This window comes from Bombina bombina, chromosome 3, assembly GCF_027579735.1.
Source record: "Bombina bombina isolate aBomBom1 chromosome 3, aBomBom1.pri, whole genome shotgun sequence".
Taxonomy (NCBI): domain Eukaryota; kingdom Metazoa; phylum Chordata; class Amphibia; order Anura; family Bombinatoridae; genus Bombina; species Bombina bombina.
This window is the reverse complement of record NC_069501.1, coordinates 725391733-725408567: the sequence shown is the minus strand read 5'-3', so window position 1 is coordinate 725408567 and position 16835 is coordinate 725391733. Positions and strand designations below refer to the sequence as shown.

The window sequence follows — 16835 nt, the reverse complement described above, 5'->3', positions numbered from 1 at the left end:
AAGAAGTTGCACCCAGGTGGTAAATCGCCATAGAACAGGCTAACAATGGTATTGAGCTGGTTGTTCGTTCCTGTGAGTGCATTTCTCTGTGTGTGTGTGTATGTATGTATGTATGTGTATGTATATATATATATATATATATATATATATATATATATATATATATATATATATATATATATATATATATATATATATATATATATATATATATATATATATATATATATATATATATATATATAATCAATATAAATAACACATTAGTATGAGTTTTGATACACTTTAGTATAATCTAATATATAGACACAGTTAGGATAATATTTTTGCATGTTTACTTTTTTCACACATGCAACTATAGTGGCATTTTCAAAAGTAACACTATATATAACCTCTTATACACATAGGCTATGTAATTGGAATTATACATAGGTATGTTTTAGTCGATAAAGGAAAATCTGTATGTTTATAAAGGCACGACACATCTAGCCAATGAGAGCAAGAATCAAATATGCAGTCTGAATACCGCTATTCTAAATAGATATTATCTGGGATTGAAGGCGATACCATTAAAGATCAACATGAATTGGCACACACACGCATTGGAGGCGTGTTTATTAATGACGAGCCTCACATACGAAATAACAACTAAATGATTGTTCAGATATGCAGAAGTGAAGTTCTGTTCATTAACATAGCCTGTATTAGAGTCTAAGTGTGTATATATATATATATATATATATATATATATGTATATATGTGTATATATGTGTATATATATATATATATATATATATATATATATATATTAATAATAGATTGGCACTAATAATGGAGGGTCGAGTAACCAGATGGCTAATAGGTTAGGTCATATAATCTACCCATATGTTTTATTATTTAATATTCTGGGTAATTCCGATCACGCTTATTTAAAAGGGTCATTTTGAGCACATGATATTGAGCACATGATGGGAGACATGGTTGTCACATCCGAGGAATATCAGATTTGTAAACATCTATGTGGATTGATTGACAGTCTTTTGTAGATATGATACATATTTTTCTATCAAGTCAATCATCGACAAGATTGTTAATTGTACATTTGTGGTAATATTGTATACAAACGTAGCAATAAAATTGGACATTTGGAGAGTAATGTATGTTTTCTAAGGAGAAAGGTAATTAAGGTAACACACCTGTATTAGTAGGTGTTTTTTTCTAAATGTTTTGTGATTTGTATAGTTATTAAAAAGCCAGTACTTCCATAAGATTAACAGAAGCCTGAGGAAATAGACAGGAGAGCTTAGAAACTCATTGCACTACTGTTTTTTAATATACATAGGGTACATCTAGTGCCCTTTTTGTTTTTAAAACAAATTTGTTCAATAAAATCTTATTTTTGGAGATTTTTTGGAAGTTTGAGCTTTATTAATCCAGCTCTCAGCAATAGATGCAGTCAAGAGAATTCCCTGCTCTTTAGATCAGTAATTTTTTGTACACATATATGTTAAGATTTTTAGAGTTTTATTTATCCAGTGTACATTGTTCCTTAGTTAGATTATCATTTAGTATTTTGTTTTTATATGGTCTGTTATTTTTTTATTTTTTTTAACTATATTATTTATATCATTTTGCTTTGTTAGGATCTGTATTAGATTCACAATCAAGCTAGGTGATTAGTAAATAGCACCCCCTAGAGTTGTAGCATTTTTTTTTTCTACACGTTGATTGAAAAGGGGTTCTCAGACCAATGTAAGACCCATTATCTACATCAGAGAGTTGGGAATAGGACAGTGGGGCAGTGAGAGCAATTCTCCCACAGGCGTTTACTTGCCTGCCACAGGTGTTGCTGGGACTTGTCCTGCAGCCTCCTCATGTCAGTACAACTTTTAGATCCTGTGTTAGTATGTACTACACAGGATGAGCTCTTCTACTAGAAGCAAGTCTCCTACAGCTTGGTAAACACAGCAGAGTGCTGAAATGTAAGTTCCTCTGATGGGTAAGCACACTTAATAACAATAACTTTGCATACATTTGTAATCCCTTAACTATTTGACACACTGTCATTTTAATTTTTTTATATTGTGTTTTTTCTAATTCCTTCACAGGGACTTTAGTCATACATTATGCTGATATTTGTGTGTTTCCCTGAGGGTGTTAACCCTTTCTGCGCCTGTTATACTGCATTTATGTGCTGCTATCTAATTTTAAATACTTGCCTGTCCCTACTATTCTAAATCATTATGGAGCAAAATGGTGCTGCTAAAGTCTTAGGCCATATTGCTGATCAAATAGATTGGTGATCTACTGACAATTTCTCCTGACAATTTATGCGTGTTTTTTATGTAAGGAGGTGTCGATATGTCTCACTACTCAGCTTTGTAACCTAGGTGCTTAGTCTGTGTCTATTCTTAGACAGGTTCAAGCATCATTGTATTTGAAGCAGAGTACTCAGGAATTTGTTACCTACCAGGGTTATCCTCTCGACAGTTCTAGGTATCTGCCTCCTAACTTAAAACATTTCATTTGCTCTGCCATTGTACAATTGACAGCTTTCATTTCTCCACCAGTTAAAGGCAATCTCACACACAAAGGAGAGAAATAACCCTCCAGGAGTACATTTTGAATTAGAATCCTCCTCCTCACCTGAAGACAATTATTTTGAAACCTAGGACCCACTTCTGACAAACTAGCAGAAGATGTGTCCTTTTAATATAAAAATTTGAGCATGTACATGCACTATTGCTTAAATTTATTTTGCCTGAAGACCTTCCATCTGCAGAAAATAAATCTGTGAAAAAGATTGATACATTTTATTTAAGGCAACCCCAAAAATGATTATCAATGAAAGGAACAAACCAGACATTCCCTTTGCATGTGTAACAAACAAACCGAGAAGCCATTGGAGTGATTACTCTGGTCCCTTTGGGGCAACAGATTCAGGGGCTGTATTTAGTCATTTTCCTTGTTCCAAAGAAAGAGGGAGCTTAAAGACTAATCTTGGATCTCAAAACACTAAACACATTTCTGAAAGTTTCAACTTTCACAAAAAGAGACTTTTCGCACTATTTTATCTTTAGTGGAGGAGGGTCAATTCATGTCTACAATAAACTTGAAATATCTCTTTGCATATCCATATTCACATATTAACCATTATAACAAGTATACATTTTTTGACAGGATAGCAAGAGCAAAGCATCTTTGCAGACCTCATTTAAGAGCTTGAAATATACAGATTCTGGGGTTTATGATTGTGAAAGTTTCCTTTTGGAAGATGGAAGTCTTCGGAAAAAAAAGACTGTCAAACTGACAGTTGAAGGTAAGCAAAACTAGAACTTGATCCCTAATAATATAAATAAGAAAGGACATTTTTAATAAAGGTGTAAACTTGTTATTATGGTCATAGGAAAACCGGTGCGAAGCTGCTTATGTTTGCAGAGTGGCAGTAAGTGTAGTATAAAAAATAGGAACTTTGCTCCTTTAAGAAGCTAATTTATTAAATTAAGTGACGCCACATCTTGGGCTGATGGGCAGAATTAAATACATCTGTATTCTTTGAATTGTTCTGTTTGCTGATTTGAAGACAAATTATTTCCTAGTGGATATTGTATCACAAGACTTACAACCTCTCCAAACTTTCCTGTCACATTTGGTCCATGTCTTCTGAACAAGTTGTTAGATTATCTGTAACAGGGAAAAATGATTCTGTATTTAATACAGTGTGAAACATCTAGTCAGGGAGGGTTGTTCGGGTGCTATGTACCACCAATGTATATTGTAGCTCCCACAATACTCAGGTGCTAGGTGTCCTGAATTTTCAAGTTAGGGGAGCAGGGAGATTAAAACAAGTGCATTAGGTAGTAGAAGTTCCATATCATTATCCCCTGTACATTAGAAACGTAGATTAGTCATTTAACGTTTTACACCCCAATGTTTTATGGTCTATAACCACCCCTGTCAGTATAGTCTATTTATGTTTTATAGCATTTTTATTTTTACCCACTAAAATGTTTTTGTACAGCTCCGGCATCTGTCTGTGAACTGATGCTTATTACTTGCTAATAATGTTATTTCCTCATATCTGCAAGAGCATATTTCCAACCCTCTTTTCTTTTAGTATAGACATACTGTGTGAGAATGCAAAAGACGGTGGCAAGTGTTGCACGTTCCATATTGTGTGGGTGTGTTCACTTCCTGCCCTGCAGCCTAAGGACAGAGGGATATATATATTTTTATTCTTGGTAGCAACTCCTGTAAGACCTACTGAAATGGAGTGAATAGTACAATATATACAACTGCATAGTTCTGGAGATATAAACTGTTAAGTTGGCCCATGATGAAATTAGTTTACATTACTGGGAGATGGGGGGCAAATGACAAATTTATAAATTAAATATTTTTGTTTTTTTAAGGTATTCCACGGCTTAAACTTTCAAAAAGAACTAATCCTGATGGAAAGACAAAAACAGTGACTTGTGATGTTGAAGGTGTTCCAAAACCTGAAGTGAGGTGGAGCAGCTTGAGCAATGGGCTGTATATAAATATTGTAAGTAGATTTACTAGTTTTATCAATTTGCCAGAGTAACATTTTCATTCAGTTTGAATTAATTTATACAAGATAAAAAAAAATGCAGATGAATATTTTCATGTTTTCGTTCTATCATCATTGTAAAATAGCAGCTTTCCACAATGGTAAACATTTTAAACTATTAAAGGGACAGTAAACACCTTGAAATGCACCCTACTAATTTATCAAGGCTAACACTTTTACATATATGTCCCTAATTAAATTGATCAGATAACAATTACAAAACACATTTTATACTAATTTGATGACAGTTGACTAGCCTTGTTGTCTGAGGTCTAAAGCCCAGATTGGCTCATACAAATAAGGCAAATGGGTGTGGAGTTTAGCTTTTGAAAAATAGCAGTAAAAATTGTTAAGTTGTTGCTGTTTTTTATAACATTAAAGGGACATAAAATCCAACATTTGTCTTTCATGAGTCAGACAGGAGCATTCCAAGTTACTTATTTTATAATATATGCTTCATTCTCTTGTTATCCTTTCATGGAGCAGAAATTCACTACTGGCACATCCTGTGAGCCAAAGACAAGAGGCATATATGTCTAGCAATCAATCAGCTAGCTCCCAGTAGTTTATTTCTGCTCCTGATTCTACCTAGGTATAATTTTCAACAAAAGATATACCATGTTACTACTTTTTTTGTTCTCTTGATATGGTTGCTGTCATTGGCTCACCAGGTGTGTTCAGCTAGGTTCCAATTCTACTCTGTAGCTGATTTTAACTGTGTGTTTAACCCCTTTGCATGGGTTACACACACAGTTATATGCAAGCAATATCATAAAAAAACGTACAAATAGAAACTATTCTCTGTGTTAGAGCATTTTATTATTATGTCCCTTTGCATGTTCTTCAAAACATACAAAGCTACAGAAAGATACTTTTGGTTCAAGCACACAAGTTTTATTTTGCAAGAAAAAAAAAAAACATCTATTACAATGTACTTTTTTTCCCTCTAGACAGAAGAGACACCTTTTACAAATGGGAAGTTTTCAAGCAAAATTATAATTTCACCAGATGATAATATCACAGTTTCCTGTTTTGCCGAAAACAGACTTGGAAAAGTAGCTCATTCTTTAAATGTCTCGGCTAGTAAGTTTGTTACATATTTTCTAGATGTATTTTGTGCGTGTTGTACAGTTTAATATTGTGCTGTGTCAAATACGTGTTTTTTTTTTTTAGATGGATGTTACCAAATATTATGGTAAATAGTGGCTGTTGTGTAAGAGAGATTAGGAAAGAGGGAGAGACAATGTTAATATATATTCTTGTGAAATGCATACGGCATATATAGGAACATTTTGTAAAGAAAGCAGAACCTTTTCAGATGATTTACTTGAACTATGGACCGAGTCATTTTATTGTTCGCCAGTATTACAGCTCATAATCATGTTGACCTTGACACATGCATACTCATTTTTGATGATTTATTTTCTTTTCTTTTAAATCGCATCGCTTCCTTTTTTTTTTTTTTTTTCATTTTTCTTTCTTTTTTTTTTAAATTTCAGTCAGCTTTCCAGAGCAAGATGAACCTAATGACAAAAGTGGTAAGTACTATTTTGTGACAGATTATTTTAACTTGCTTCCATAGTTTTTTAAACCATACTATCTAAAGATGCAAACTAGCTTTTATATGATTAAAAAATATATACTTCTAGAAATCTTTATTTTCATTCCAAATTGAGGTACTCTTCATCCCCCTGGTACCTCCTGGGAAATTTAGTCGGAAAAGGTTTGGTACATATGCAATTTTTATTTCACTTTTTGGGGACATATACAAAAAAACTTTGCTGTCTCTCTCTCTCACCTCTCTCTTTATTGTGTTACAAATTGAATTTTCTGTCTTCAAATTTTTTTATTTTTTTTTATATATATATATATACAAGTAAAATTAGGTTTGCTTTTATTCCTAGATTACCATGAAGTTTCATTTAATTTTCAGGCAATGTCTCATTAGGTTTTGAATATATCATATTGAACAACCCTTTTGAATGAGCCAAAAAATGTGGACTTTAGGGAAAAAAAATGTTTATCAAACAATAACCTTACTGGGTGTATGTTTAAGTAATTTGCTTCTTTGTATGTTCTGCGTGCAATATAGATCTCTAAATGACTTTATTTAGTTTAAAACTTTTTTTAAATAAAAAAATAAAATAACTAAAGATGTTAATAAAATTAGTAGCCAACCAGAATGTTAAGGATCTTCTATAGTCTTAGAAGTCAGAGAAGGGTTTATATAGATCGATACACACGTGCGCACACACACACTATATGGCCAAAAGTATCTGGACATCCATACTAATTCTGTCCCAGTATTTCAGCCTCACTTATTGCTTAAAAAGTGTATAAAATCTCGCCATGAAAGACAAACATTAGCAGTACAATGGGTCGTACTGAAGAGCTCAGTGACCTTAGAATTGGCACTGTCATAGGATGCCACCTTTGCCACAAGATATTTTGTGAAATATCTGCCCCTGTCAACTGTATCTGGGTGTGCTTGTATGGGTTTCCATTGCCGAAAAGCTGTACACAAGGCTTACATCAACATACGCAAATCAAAGCACTCTGGAGCAATCAAGATGTGTTCTCTGGAATTATGTATCCAACTTCATTGTCTGGCAGTCTGATGGAAAAATCTGGGTGTGGTGGATGTCGGGAGAATGCTACCTACTGGAATGAATAATGCCTACTGTAAAGTGAGGTGGAGGAGTGATAATGGTCTAGAGCTGTTTTTAGGGTTTGCCACTTTCTAATGAAAAAGAAAATATAATGGCGCTATAGATACTAAGTGGTAGTTATAGATAAAGTCTGTTAAACATAAATGTCACAAAGTGTCAACATATTTACATATATTATAAACCACTTGATACTAAATACAAAAAGTGTATCAAAAAGATTACAGTACTTGTTACATAATAGTTGTCCCAAGGTGATATCCGGATTATATATTTTTTTATATTAGTCAAAATGACAAGCTCCCGGGTAGCGTCAAAATGCACTACTGTTCAAATCTCTAGGGAGCGAGATTACTTAGTATGAAATGTGGATGATGATGCTGCTATATGCTGTAGAGGGGAATTTCCTTAAAGCCCCTCGAAGTAAACTGTAAAAACAAATCGAAACAGTGCATCCCACTTAAAGTGTAGAAGATTTATTACAAGTATGTGCGCAAAATGACAGGCACTTACTAACAAGATGAGTTTAAAAGCACTTTGCATAAAAACATTGTCCATTCCTCAGGTGCTCCCTCGCAAAACAACTTGGGCATTCTCCTAAAACCAGTGCAGCTGTTGCTGGTATTATGTGTAGAAACAGGTTATCAGGGGCCAGCGTGTTGTGTGAAGATGTCTACGGGTGCAGAGGAAGGACACAATTAACGCGTTTTGCCCAGTTTGTGACTGGGCTTTCTCAAGAGGTAAAGGAAATGAATGCCCAACTTGCCGCTAAACAGCTATTTAAACATAAAAGTCCAGAACACCTTATTAAAAGGGTCCAATAATGTAATAGTACTGTTTATGCTAAAATCAAGGTACTGAATCTTATAACTTGATGAGGACATTCGTATATAAATATCACACACACATTTTTTTATATAAATATCACCCAAAAAATATTTTAAGAAATTAGTGTCAATAAAACCAATCCATTAAAACCGGCCAGTATTGAATATATAAAATTTATATACTTTCTCTTGCAAGGTGTATCCAGTCCACGGATTCATCCTTTACTTGTGGGATATTCTCATTCCCTACAGGAAGTGGCAAAGAGAGCACACAGCAAAGCTGTCCATATAACTCCCCCTCTAGCTCCACCCCCCAGTCATTCTCTTTGCCGGCTCTAAGCACTAGGGTCTCTCTACGGGAGGGTAAAATGAATGTGGTGTTCCACGCAGATAAGGTAGTTTTGCGTACCAAGCCTGGTTTTCTTCCTAAAGTTGTTTCTAACAAGAATATTAACCAGTAAATAGTTGTTCCTTCTCTGTGTCCTAATCCATCTTCAAAGAAGGAACGTCTACTACACAATCTTGATGTAGTTTGTGCTTTAAAGTTCTATTTACAAGCAACTAAGGATTTTAGACAAACATCTTCCTTGTTTGTTATCTATTCTGGTAAGAGGAGAGGTCAGAAAGCGACTGCTACCTCTTTCCTTTTGGCTGAAAAGCATCATCCGTTTGGCCTATGAGACTGCTGGCCAGCAGCCGCCTGAAAGAATTACTGCTCATTCTACCAGAGCAGTGGCTTCCACATGGGCTTTCAAGAATGAGGCTTCTGTTGAACAGATTTGTAAGGCAGCGACTTGGTCTTCACTGCATACTTTTGCCAAATTTTACAAATTCAATACTTTTGCTTCTTCGGAGGCTATTTTTGGGAGAAAGGTTTTGCAAGCAGTGGTGCCTTCCATTTAAGGTACCTGTCTTGTTCCCTCCCTTCATCCGTGTCCTAAAGCTTTGGTATTGGTATCCCACAAGTAAAGGATGAATCCGTGGACTGGATACACCTTGCAAGAGAAAACAGAATTTATGCTTACCTGATAAATTACTTTCTCTTGCGGTGTATCCAGTCCACGGCCCGCCCTGGCATTTAAATCAGGTAAAAAAATTTTTGTTTAAACTACAGTCACCACTGCACCCTATGGTTTCTCCTTTTTCTTCCTAACCTTTGGTCGAATTACTGGGGGGTGGAGCTAGAGGGGGAGCTATATGGACAGCTTTGCTGTGTGCTCTCTTTGCCACTTCCTGTAGGGAATGAGATTATCCCACAAGTAAAGGATGAATCCGTGGACTGGATACACCGCAAGAGAAAGTAATTTATCAGGTAAGCATAAATTCTGTTTTTTAATAAAAACAAGATGCTAGTCAGCTAAATGTTACTAATTTAGTGTTTACCTCTATTCCCTTAATGTCCCTGTCCCAAGTAAAATATAATATCCACGACAGGGGCAAGGAACAAAAGGGAAGGGAGACCAGATGATATATCCCTAAAAATGATCCAAATGGTCTTTAGGCATTATATGTAAGCTTGGATATCAATATTAAAACCCCTATGATGGAGGCAATTAAGTCTAAATATCCAATACATTTCTTGTTGCCTCAATTTAATTAAGCGGTTATGTTCTAATGGGGAAACTAAGTCAATCACTTGCACAGAAAGTGATTTTGGGTTACTATTATGAAAATCCTAAATGTTTGGACACGCTGTTTGGTGAACTTTCCTTTGAAATGATAAAGGTGCTCATTAAAACGTGTTCTAATATTAGAATGATTTATGTGGCTACACATGTTACAAAACAGATTTCCCACATTTAAAGTTTCCTTTTAATACTATTTAGCCAATTAGATTTATTGGTCTTTGGTTCAGACGTTTTTAATTTACTAGGAGCCATAATATTTTTCAGGTTCCTATTTTTCTTGAAGATAATAGAAGGAACCCATTCCAAAACTGTCCCTAACAGGGGATCTGCTTTTAATATTGCCCAATGTTTAAAGGGACACTGAACCCAAATTTTTTCTTTTGTGATTCAGATAGAGCATGCAATTTTAAGCAACTTTCTAATTTACTCCTATTATCAATGTTTCTTCGTTCTCTTGCTATCTTTATATGAAAAAGAAGGCATCTAAGCTTTTTTCTTAATTCAGAACTCTGGACAGCAGTTTTTGATTGGTGGATGAATTTATCCACCAATCAGCAAGGACAACCTAGGTTGTTCACCAAAAATGGGCCGGCATCTAAACTTACATTCTTGCATTTCAAATAAAGATAACAAGAGAATAAAGAACATTTCATAATAGGAGTAAATTAGAAAGTTGCTTAAAATGTCATGCTCTATCTGAATAGCAAAAGAAAATTGGGTTCAGTGTCCTTTTAAGATATTGACAGAAGGGAATGTTCCTAATCCAACTTTTTTTCTGAGCACTTATGGCATCTATGTAGCTATTCTTTTCAGTAGGTTTCCTATAGTTGGATACTGCTATTTTATTAGAATTATCAACAAAAAGATTGAGATCCAGAAACTCAAACTCTGTGTTGGAATATTTATCTACAAAGTGCAAATGAAATGTATTTAGATTGAGATATTGAAAGACATTTTTAATTGTGGTACCTTCACCTTTCCAGAGACTGTTCATATTGTCTATATTTAATATTCTCATGGAAAGGGTTGTAGCAAAATTAATATTTCCTCACAAGAATTCATATAAATATTGGCATAGGATGGGGCTAAAGTTATGTGAAGTACTTTTAAACTCATCTTGTCAGTAAGTGCCTGTCATTTTGCGCATATACTTGTAATACATTTTCTACACTTAGAATGGGACGCACTGTTATTTCTATTTGTTTTTACACTTGGATCCAATGATGGGCTCATCATAATGCTTTAGAATACAAATACATTTTAGGCAATTTAGTGCGGCAAAAGTTTATGGATAGGCCTTTCCAGTTCCAGCACAACTGTGCTACTTTTCACAAAAGAAGGTCAATGTAGACATGATTTAAGTTTCATGTGGAGGAACTTGAGTGGCCTGCAAAAGCCTTATGTCAGTCCCTTGGAACACTTTTTTGGGTTATTCTGTATAAAAGGAACCTTGTACATTACAGTTGTTTTTCCCTTAATGCGTTTTTCCAGTGACTTGTTATACAAGCAGCAGAGTATAAAATGTATGAGAAACTAACTATTTAGGTAATTTATTGTATATGAAATAGCTGGGGGGGGGTTCTTTTAAACCACAACTCATTAAAATGGGTTGAGCTTCCAGGGAATTCAGATCTCCTCCTTATTTTATCATGTTCTGTACATGCTTGTCTGTATACCAAATCCCATTACTTAAAGAGAGCAAATGAAAATTAACATTTTATTACTTACCACTCCTGACCCCCACTGGGAGTGTATTTTCTTCTGTTGGCTATGTTTACACAGCTTTTCTATAGCCAATACTTAAATATAGAAAATTTCTGTATTGGTAAGGATACCACAGGTAAAATAAATAAATAAATAAATAAAAGTAAATTAGATATTTTTAAACCATTTAATACACTCCAGCAGGTAAAATGGATCCTTGGGAACAAATTAAAAGGGAGATAATTTTAAGGTACACTGTCCATTTAATGCCCTTGTTTGAAATGGGATGTTCAACAAGCTCATGTAAGTGTAAATGTCTAAAAGGGATGTGGACACCAGCCATATAGTGTGTGTGTATGCAGTTGTCTTTACTGAAAATGTTGTGGTTTGAGGCAGTGTATTCATTTTCACTGTTGTAACATTTTCTGATATTTATGAATGCTACTTAAGCTATTCAAAGCACAGACTAATTGCATATTATAACAAACTGATTTAAATAAAATCTATATGTGTGAATTTTCGTTAACATTTGAACAGAGACTTTTGCTGTGGATTCAACTGTATAAGTATAGATATAGAATTTCTGCTTCAAATGTTATGATGATTAGATGTTATGTAATTTCAAACTTTTATTTGTTAATTCAACACGTTTCTCTTCTCTAGATGACAGCAGTGACCATGCAAAACTTATTGTAGGAATTGTTGTTGGCCTTTTACTGGCAGCTCTTGTTGCAGGAATAGCATATTGGATATACATGAAGAAAAAGTAAGTTGCCGTATTCTCTACCTTTTTTGATCATGTATGGGGTAGTTTATAGAAAACTGATTTGAACAAGGTTTATTAACATTTCATACTCTTCTACTTGTTTTAAATACAATATATTGTTTAAAAAGAGAGGTATTTCCCCCTAGGACATTTGCATTTTGGCCCCGAGGGTTGACCAAACCATACCTTCCCCCCCCATCCTATATGTGCCCCCTCCCCCCTTCCCTTCCCTTTTTTTTTTTTTTTTTTTTTTTTTTTTTCTCTATTTCCCTCTATAATGCTTTCTCTTCTCTCTAGCTTTCTTCTAACCGTTCATTAGGGCTGCAGCGCAGCAACTAGTATTTGGAGCGTTTTATAATCAATGAAAGTGTAAAGGGCCTAAATGGTCTGAGACCCCCAACTGTCTTTGGATGTTTATATAATATGAATAATGCTCCATCTCTCAATGCTTAGAAAGTTTGAACTTCTATTGTTGTTCTGCATTGCAAATTTTGCCTTATTGTTTCCTTTTTGGTTTTTTCTCTATCCTTTGTTATTTAATGTATCTCAATAAAGCTCTTTGAAAACTGAAGAAAAAAAAAAAGAGGTATTTTATTACCCATTCCCCAGTTTTGCATAACCGACACTGTTATATTAATACACTTTACACCTCTGTGATTATCTTGTATCTAAGCCTCAGCAGACTGCCTCCTTATCTCAGTTCTTTTGACAGACATGTATTTTATCCAATCAGTGCTGACTCATAAATAACTCCACAGGAGTAACACATTGCTATCTATGTGGCGCACATGAACTAGCCGTGTATAAGTGCGAAAAACTGTCAAAATGCACTCATCAGTGGCGTCACTGGGGGGTGCGGACCGAACCCTGGTGCCATGCTCCATGGGGGTGACACCACCAGACAGGAACCTTACTCTTGAGAGAGCAATTTGGAAAGTAATTTTACACCACTCTAATATGTGCAGTATTATGGCATACTCATGATGCAGTTACTGTGATCCAGGTCCCGCCCCCTCCCACTAGTGCGGGCTTCTCACTGTACACTTCTTCCTCCTGTCTGTAGATAGGGTTGCCACCTCGGCCATGTTTTCCTGGACACATGAGTTACACATGCTGCAGGGTGTGCAGAGGGGAACGTTAATTTCACCCCTGGACAGCACACAAATAATGATTCTGGACAACACTATTCATGTTCCTCCCTGCAGCATGTGTAGCTCATAAGTGTCCAGGAAAATATGGCCGAGGTGGCAACCCTATCTGTATAGGAGTTCTGGTAGGCAGGGCTGACTTTAGATATCGCTCGAGAGGTACACTATTGTATTTATTTCTTTAATACCTGAGGCTTTTACAACATTGCTTGTTCTTTTCTCTGCTGCTATCCAGAAATGCAGTGATCATGTGAAGCTGTGTTATCCACTCTCTTGCTTCATTTGAACAGAGTACAGACTCTGCTGAAATGAAATAAAGCAGAGCTGCAGAAATCCCGGTAGATTGAATACACACATTGCAACTAGTGGAAGGCATCCTGCTGTATGTCAGAGATGAGTGTAGGCGTGTCATGGCTATTCAGAGTGGCTAAGCAAGAACTTTGTTTTTGATGTGCCAGGTCATGGATTTTATTGGGGTCAATGAACTTTCAGGAGATGCAGGGTCTCAGCAGCTGTTAGTGCCATTTCTCATGGTTTTCTGATTTAAAGTTGTATAACACCCATCTTTATTTAAAAGTGCATTGCCTTTCTGTAATATTTTTCTGTCTTATGTTCCAGTGTCTCTGTTAATGTGTCAGCGTCTGTGTGCCTCTATATGAGTTTCTGTGTTTGTATGTGTGTATCTCTATGCTTATATCTTTGTGTGTATGTGTCAGTCTGTGTATCTGTACAGAGACATCAGTAATTTAGTGTCCTGTCACCCAAAACACTCTGTGTTTGTGTCAGTATGTCTCTCTCTCTGTATTTGTGTCTGTATCTGTCTGTATGTTTGTGTCACTGTCTGTATGTGTCACCGTCTGTGTGTGTCTGTCTCTTTGTATGTGTGTGTCTGTATATATGTCTGTCTGTGTATATGTCTTTGTGTGTCACTGTTTCTGTGTGTGTGTGTCTATGTTTTTGGGTCTTTCTCTCTGTACATGTGCATCTGTATGTATGTGTCTGTATATCTGTCTTTCTGTGTGTGATTCATGCAATTCCAAAAATAGGCCCACCAAAATCATCCGCTCCAGGCCCATGAAGCCCTTTATCTGGCATTGGCCGCATCACTACAGGGCACTGTGACAGGCAACATCTAGATAGGGGAAACCCAACAGAGGAGGAATAAAACATAATCCAGCTATGCATGTATCATTGCGTAGTATACGCAAAGTTCATATTAAAGGGACAGTTTACTCAAAAAAATGTTCCCCTTTAATTTGTTCTCAATGATCCACTTTACCTGCTGGAGTGTATTAAATTGTTTACAAGTATTTCCTTTACCCTCATATTGGCATTTGTTTAGTTTATTTAGCCTGTGGTATCCCCACCTATACTGAAATTTTTTGTCCTCGAGGCCAAGTTGTGTTAACACAGCCAGTAGAAGAGATTATACTCCCAGTGGGTTATAGAAGAGATAAGTTAATAAAATGTTAATTTTCCATTGTTCTCTCCAAGTATTGGTGATTGGTTTATGGGCAGATATAAAATAAAGAAGCAGGTATATGTACACATTGTGATAAAGTAATGAGATCTGATTATACCTACAAGCTTAACCCATTTATTAGGTTGTGGCTTTAAAACACAACATCGGCTAATTCATATACACAAAAAAAGCAAATCTCCTACATTGTATGCATCTGATAAAACAAGTTATTGGAAACACATTAAGGGAGAAACTATTTTATAGTTTACTGTCCCTTTAAGATTGTTTTCTTCTTTACGGTGCTGAGCTGTATCCTTCCCTGTTCTTTTTCCCGCTGGGGTGTGACACCATGGGTTACTGCACCGGGTGATACCAACCCTAGTGATGCCACTGGCACTGATATAACAGACGGCCTTTAATTGTTTAGAAATTGGCATATGAGCCTACCTAGGTTTAGCTTTTGACAAAGAATACCAAGAACAAAGCAAATTTGATAAAAGCAAATTAGAAAGTTGTTTAAAATTGCATACCCTATCTGAATCATGAATGTTTAATTTTGACTAGACTGTCCCTTTAACCCTGTTAAATTATGGCAGACTGAGTGTGGGAAGGATTAAAACACCTTATATTTGAATGCTACAAAGGAGCAGTAATTGTAGCTTTCTCAAAGGTGCTCAGTTTACTCAATATCTGTATAATTTCCAAAATGCTTGCTGGAAAAAAATCATTGAAAGCTGATACTCCATGTTGTGCTAAAAGAGTCTTTTCAGAAATAATGTGTCAGGTGGGTAATGGGAAATAATGTATTACCACTACTAAAAAACTAAATGGATTAGCTTTTTTATATTTTATTTTGGAGTGTTAAGGAGGAGTTAAATTGCAATTGTGTGTAACATGTTAAAACATTTACAATCATTATTACATTTAAATAATCATGTAATGTGCTTACCAAACACACAAATCTGATAGAAGCGCTAGAAGCTTAAAGGGACAGTTTACTCAAAAATGTTCTCCCCTTTAATTTGTTCCCAATGATCCACTTTACCTGCTGGAGTGTATTAAATTGTTTACAAGTAGCTCCTTTACCCTTATATTGGCATTTGAAATTGTTAATTTAGCATGTGGTATCCCCACCTATTCTGAAAGTTTGTGGCCGCGCGTACCAGCTATAGATAAGCTTTGTAAACACAGCCAGCAGAAGAAATTACACTCCCAGTCGGATATAGTAGAGATAAGGTAAAACAATCAAAGTACTGGTGATTGTTTTAAGGACAGATATAAGATAAAGAAGCAGGTATATGTGCACAATGTGATACAGTAATGAGATCTGATTATACCTACAAGCTCAGCCCATTTTATTAGGCTGTGGCTTCAAAACACAAAATCAGAGCTTTAATATACAGAAATAAACCTTAAAAAGCTAATTTTCATACATTTTTTACTCTGCAGTTGGTAAAAAAAGCAATTGTAAACCCATTAAGGGAAAAACTATTTTACAGTATACTGTCCCTTTAAAGGACCAGTGAACACTGTAGATTTGCATAATCAACAAATACATGATAAGAAGACAATGCAATAGCACTTAGTCTGAACTTCAAATGAGTAGTAGATTTTTGTTAAATAAATTGCAAAGTTATGTCTATTTCCACTCCCCCTGTATAATGTGACAGCCATCAGCCAATCACAAATGCATATACGTATATGCTGTGAATTCTTGCACATGCTCAGTAGGAGTTGGTCACTCAAAAAGTGTAAATATAAAAAGACTGTGCACATTTTGTTAATGGAAGTAAATTGGAAAGTTGTTTAAAATTGCATGCTGTATCTGAATCATGAAGTTTAATTTTGACTTGAGTGTCGCTTTAAAGGGACATGAAACCTTAACTGTATTCTTTGTGATTCAAACAGAGCATGCAACTTTTCAATATACTTTTTATCTAATTTGCTTTATTCTCTTGGTATCCTTTGTTAAAAAGCATACCTAGGTAGGTTCATGAGCTGGGAGATAGCTGCTCATTGGTAGCTGCACATTTATGCCTTTTG

General features: G+C 35.3%; 1 protein-coding gene across 1 annotated transcript in view; it reads left to right on the top strand.

Moving 5' to 3' along the window:
- Positions 1 to 16835, top strand: part of ALCAM (activated leukocyte cell adhesion molecule) — a 130957-nt gene that overhangs the window by 89468 nt on the left and 24654 nt on the right. Inside the window, exons 10-14 of the mRNA XM_053707544.1 lie at positions 3181 to 3319; positions 4413 to 4546; positions 5542 to 5674; positions 6091 to 6129; positions 12080 to 12182. Coding sequence (XP_053563519.1) covers positions 3181 to 3319; positions 4413 to 4546; positions 5542 to 5674; positions 6091 to 6129; positions 12080 to 12182 — 548 coding nt within the window. The remainder of the gene's footprint in view (positions 1 to 3180; positions 3320 to 4412; positions 4547 to 5541; positions 5675 to 6090; positions 6130 to 12079; positions 12183 to 16835) is intronic.